General features: G+C 45.4%; 1 protein-coding gene across 3 annotated transcripts in view; it reads left to right on the forward strand.

The window, feature by feature from the left end:
* The first annotated feature begins 440 nt into the window (after nucleotides 1-440).
* snx19b (sorting nexin 19b) overlaps nucleotides 441-6,082 on the forward strand; it is a 161,607-nt gene continuing 155,965 nt past the window's right edge. For all 3 annotated transcript variants that reach the window (XM_043676709.1, XM_043676707.1, XM_043676706.1), the window contains exon 1: nucleotides 441-2,226. In XM_043676709.1, coding sequence (XP_043532644.1) covers nucleotides 577-2,226 — 1,650 coding nt within the window. In that variant the 5' untranslated portion in view covers nucleotides 441-576. The remainder of the gene's footprint in view (nucleotides 2,227-6,082) is intronic.

The raw sequence follows: 6,082 nt of genomic DNA on the forward strand, positions 1-6,082 counted from the left end.
ATTGTGGGTCAACCTAGAGGACTGCAGCGGTTCAAGAAGTAGTTCACCATCACCTTCTCAAGGAGTACCAAATGTTGGTCAGCCAGTGAAACCCACATCCTACAAATGAATATTTATAAAAAATGTTGAATGAGAATCTGCCACCAATTCTCCTGATGATGCTGGAGCTGAAGTCCTCCCCTGCTGCAGGTGGCGCTGGAGGCTCGCTCCTCCCGTGCAGCAGGTGGCGCTGGAGGTGTGGCCCTCCCATGCGCCAGGTGGCGCAGGAGTTGCGGTCCTCCGTACTGCTGATGGCGCTGAAGGTGGTGCGGGCCTCCGTGCGGCAGGTGACAGTGGAGGTGCGGTCCTCCCGTGCTGCAGGTGGCACTGGAGGCGCGGTCCTCCCGTGCTGCAGGTGACACTGGAGGCGCGGTCCTCCCGTGCTGCAGGTGGCGCTGCTCCCAGGGTTTTCGCGGTTGTAGCATCGCAGTTGGTGACAGGAATCCTCTTCCCCGGGTGTTGGGATATAAACACAGACTCGGCGGCCGGCCTGCTGCTGTCTGAAATTATCAACGGTCGCCAGTTGTAGCTGACGGGATGCAGCCGGGGAATGTGAAGGATTCGGGCCGGCTGCTGAACGAGTTGTTGCTGCAGAGGAAGTGGCTGGGCCTCGGGCTCCTGGTGCTGGCCTGTCTCTTCCTCCAGCTGCTGCTCAACATCTGGTTGCTATGTGTTTCCGTCCTACTGGTGTTGCTAGGCGGCTGGCTGGGCTCACAACTAATGCTCAGCCCCACCAATCTGGTCCACTTGGAAAGGTTTATCAGGTTGGAGCCCACCCTACCCCAAGCAGACACTGAATTGCTTCTGGCCAAGGAGATCGAAGGCACCATCACCAAGATAGTCAGGGATTTTGTCACTTCTTGGTACAGGACCGTCAGCAAGGAGCCAGAGTTTGAGAATGAGGTGCAGAGAGCCATGCATGCCATGGCTTTGGAGCTGAAGAGAAGGATGGAGCATGTTGACAGGAAAGGGCTGGCTCAAAGGATCCTTGTTTTGTGCAGCTGTCACCTGGAGATTTATATGAAGGCCAAGAAGACATCACGTGAGAAGATTGGCCGCCACCGAGCAGAAGATAATCAGTCACTGTGGAAAATATATTGCAAAGTCAATGACGCTCATATTGCGCTTCAGAGTCCTGCTACAGAAGTGAATTATGCAAGGGGCATTGTTGATCTACTTCTGCACGTGTTGGTGCCCTATCCCAATCTAGAAACCAGGACAGGGAGGTTTGTGGTGAGAGAGCTAATCATGTGCAATGTGCTTCTACCCCTTATAAACAAAATGGCAGACCCAGATTGGATAAATGGTATTATCATAGACATTTTTACCAAATCCAGCAGTAAGACAGTGGAGGTAATGGAGAAGTCTTTGCAGCTAATCATGCCCACTTCCTTGCCCTTGAAACCCCAAAAAGAGGTAATTGCTGAATCAATGCCAACTCCGAAAACTGAAGATCTTCATTGCTATGATGCTGATAGCTTGGAAATCAATACGGAGGAGACAAACCTATCAATAAATGGAAATGCAAGTAAAACAAATGAAAAGTTTGACAAATCAGTACAAAATACAACCAGTGGCTATGATCACCAAAGGCCAGACAAATTAAACCTCTTCTATTCATGTGAGGAATTTGAACCCGAAACACCACAATCTGATGTGAGAAAGGATTCTACAGAATCATTAACACTGTTGGCATCTGAAGAACTGGCTGTGGACAGGCTAACTCCAATGGAACTAGCTAATACTTTTGATGCGCTAGAAGATGCAAGTGGTGATGAGCTAAATGTAGGTGAATCCACAGTTTTGCCATCATTTGACCAAAATGCAGCTTCTGTAGGGTTGGAGCATGTTGATGACGTTGGAAAAGAAGAGACATTTGGTAAATTAGCGACATCCACAACTATTCTAGCTCATGAAACAATCCGAATTCTTTCCAGCCCGCACCCTTTTCAGGAAAAGGAGGCTGTTCCGTCAGATGGTTCATCCTGTAACTCCTTAGATGTTGTGTCCACAGAACCTGTGCATGCATCCTCACCTACTTCAGTGAATATATCTACTTACAGTTTTGAACCTATTTGCAGTCCAGACACACCAGTGGTGATTCACAATTTGAGGATCAGTGGAACCGTCACAGCAAAAGAACACAGAGGAGGAGGATTTCACCCTTACACACTGTACACTATCAAGGTAAGTCACTTTTTCCTTTATAATGTTCTTTGATCTTAGCACTAATGTTGCTGAAAGGCAAATTTTAATTTATCACTACAACTTGCCAGAAAGCAGGAAATTTTGATTTTAAGGTAAACCTGTAAACTGACCTTTCCATGTGGTATGAGAGGTGACAGGTGAATTGCAGGAGCCTGAGCGAGAAAGTGAGACCTTGAGTTGGAGTGTGTGAAATGGGAGACTGAAAGCTGGGAAGAGGAATGCAATATATTGAGAATTGAAGAGGAGGGAAGCACCTCTATAAAGTAGTGAGGAGAGCTTCAGTAGGCCAAGAGTGAGTGAGTATGACTTTCAGGAAAATCTGTAAGAATATCCTTAGCAGTAACTCAAAACAAAGTAACACTGTATTTTAGTGACTAAATTCCAATAATAAATTGGATCAAATTCAAACCATTATCCTGAGTGCATTTCTGTACAAGGGTGCTTTGATACAAAAGCCTGTAGAAGAATTGCTGGTATAACAAATTTTGTGGACAGTTGTATCATCTCTGATGTAGATCAGGTTGAGATCAACAGAACAGTGCAAATCGGGCATTGCGTTTGGGTTTTTGAGATTAATGTCTAACTGAGCTTTCTCCATAATGAGGGCTACCTACTTTCACTTCTGTACCATCAATCACCTCCAACTGTGCCTGGAAAAAGACTGTCCTCCAAGTCATTTCTAACAAGCTCTTGAGCTGTTAGCTATCTCATCTTTTGCCTTCTATTCACCAGAATACTTCTGCGGGTATTGATCTGCTCAGTTATACCTTCCCCTCCAATTTCGATGCCTTTCTCATTCATACCCACTCTCGCCTTTCCAACTGGCATGGCCTTCCACACAACTGGTGTAGATATTCATGACCAGATCTGACACCAATATACGAGACACTATCAACTCTGTTTTCTGTTAAGGATACTCCTTATACCAGGGTCTTTCAGGAGCACAGAGATTACCCCAGCTTCTTTGCACTGTTTATCAACTGATTTCTTAAACTGCTATCCTTTCCACAGTCTCAGATACTTAGAGTGCAGAAAGAGACCATTTGGCCCATGGTGTCTGCACTGGTCAACAATGATCAGACTACACAAATTCCATTTTCCAGCTCTTCGCCCATACCCCTGGAGATTATGGCAACACAGATGAATATCTAAATCCTCTCTAAATGTTTCGAGAATTTCTGACTCTGCTATTAGGGAGTAGTTCCGACTCTCATGATCTGCTGAGTGACAATATTCCTCCTTCACTCCCCTCTTAGCCTTCTACCCTTAATTTAAAAGAGATTCCCTTGTTATTGACCCTTCCACAGATGGAAAAAGTGCCTTCCCAATCTCCTTAGTGTACTCTCATCAATCTTATTCACTTTGATTAAGTCCCCTGTCAACCTTCACATGGGAGGTGGGAAAGTGTGAGGTTATGCACTCACTTTGGTAGGAATAGTAGAGGCTTTGTGTATTTTCTAAATGTGGAAAGAAATCTGAAGCACAAAGGGATTTGGGAACCCTAGTTTAGAATTCTCTTAAGGTTAGCATGCAGGTTCAGATTGCAGTTAAGAAGGCAAATGTAATATTAACATTTGTTTCAAGGGGACTAGAATACAAGAGTAAAGATATACTGTTGAGGCTGTACAAGGCACTGGTTAGGTGGCATTTGGAATATTGTGAGCAGCTTTGGACTGTGTATCTAAACGAGGATGTGCCAGCATTGGAGGGGCTCCAGAGAAGGTTTACAAGAATGATCCCAAAGATGAGAGGCTTGTCAATGGAGTTTCGAAGGATGAGAGGTTGATGGTTTTGATTGAAGCTTGCAAGATCCTGAGAGGCCTGGGTAGAGTGGATAAGGAGGCTATGTTTCCACTAGTAGGAGAGACTGGGACCTGAGTGCACAGCTGCAGAGTGAAGGGATGACCCTTTAGAACTGAGATGGGGAGGAAGTTCTTCAGCCAGAGGATAGTGAATCTGTGGAACTCATTGCTGCCGAAGGCTTTGGAGGCCAAATCATTGAATGTATTTAAGACAAGAGTAGGTAAGTTCTTGATTAGTAAGAAACTGAAGGTTTACAGGGAGAAGGCAGAATGGGATTGAGAAACATATCAGCCATGGTTGAATGGTGGAGCAGACTTGATGGGCCGAATGGCTTAATTTTACTTCTATGACTTATGGTCTTAGAGACACAGTGGGCTGAAGAGTTTGTTTCAATGCTGTTTGACTCTATGACATACTTTTCCATCTTGAGTTCCATTTGCCACTGTTCTGAATTATAGGCACTATCTCCATTATGTGCACCTATTGATAAGCCTCCCACCTACCCTGGCTCATTTCCAGATATTAGGCCCAGAACTGTCCCTTCCTCTGTTGGTCCTTTAACATACTAGCTAAAGAAGTTCTCCTGGAAACAGTTTAAGAATCTGCTCCCTCAATATCTTGCACACTAGAACAATCCCAGATAATGTTTGGATTGTTGGAATTCCCGATTACAGCTTTCTTATTTTTACACTTCTCTGAAGTTTGATCCTCATTCTCTTCTGATTGTGTCGGCGGGGGGAGGTGCAAAAGTACATATGCAGCAGCCTGTTTGCCTTGTCTGTGTTTTTTATGGCCTCAGTATGGCCTCATTTGATCCTTCCACAATATTATCTCTCCTCACTGCTATAATTGATTCCTTGATCAATATTGCGGCAACCTGCCATCATTCCCCTCTCTATCTTGTCTGGTTGCCCCTACAATCAGGAATGTTGAGCTGACCTGCACATCTTTCAGTAGCAGTCGGGTAGTAGCAGTGATGTCAAAGTAGTTTGCACCTATGTTCGCTCATCTAACTTATACTTCAGGCTCCCTACATTTAACCTTGCTGAACTCACTACTATCTCATGTAGCCTGTGTTTCCTCTGCCTTCCACACTAACTCATGTTTTAACTCCTGTACCATCTCAGCTTCTGTACCCTCTGAACTACTTGTCAGGATCTCATCTCCCTGCCAGTCTAGCTTGAATTCACCCCAGTAGCATAAACACATGTCCCTGCAAGGAACCATTACTCTCACCATTTTGCAAGGCTGAGTAATGATTTGTAAGTGATTTGCATTTGAGGGATTTCCTCGCAACCTGCCTGGAACCCCTGTGAGCGTCCCCATTCCCTCTCTGCTGCACTTGCTTGAGCTACGGGGTGACTGTGTCCTGAGATATGCTGTCGTCAAACCTCAGCTTTGTGAATGCACCGTATTGTCCCCAGCTGACACTCAAGGTTTGGAGCTCCAGCTGGTGGTACCTCCTACACACACGGTCATCCAAACCACCAGGAGCATCTAGAAATTTCCACAGAATGTAGAATAGAGAGATCATGGGCCTGAGTTCCCCAGATTTTTCTTAACTAAATAGAATATGGACCCTTGTTTTTGTTTTACCCTTATTCCTACTTAAGTATAGGCAAGAAAAGTCTTTTTCTCCCTTGTTGGTAAGGGAGGATATTCAGTCCCTTGCGCGGGGGGACCTAGAGTCAGGGGATGTAGAGTCAGTGTGGATAGAGCTGCGAAATACTAAGGTTAAAAAGTCCTTTTGGAGTCATCTACAGGCCCCCAAACAGTAGTCTGGATGTCGGATGTAAGTTGAATCAGGAGCTGAAATTGGCCTGTCGCAAAGATGTTACTACAGTTGTTATGGGGGATTTTAACATGCAGGTAGACTGGGAGAAGCAGGATGGTATTGGGCCACAAGAAAGAGACTTTGTGGAGTGCCTCAGAGATGGATTCTTACAGCAGATGGTGCTGGGGCCGACCAGGGAGAAGGCAATTCTGGATCTGGTATTGTGTAATGAACCAGAATTGGTCAGAGACCTCGAAG

The sequence above is a fragment of the Chiloscyllium plagiosum genome, chromosome 35 (genome assembly GCF_004010195.1).
Source record: "Chiloscyllium plagiosum isolate BGI_BamShark_2017 chromosome 35, ASM401019v2, whole genome shotgun sequence".
Taxonomy (NCBI): domain Eukaryota; kingdom Metazoa; phylum Chordata; class Chondrichthyes; order Orectolobiformes; family Hemiscylliidae; genus Chiloscyllium; species Chiloscyllium plagiosum.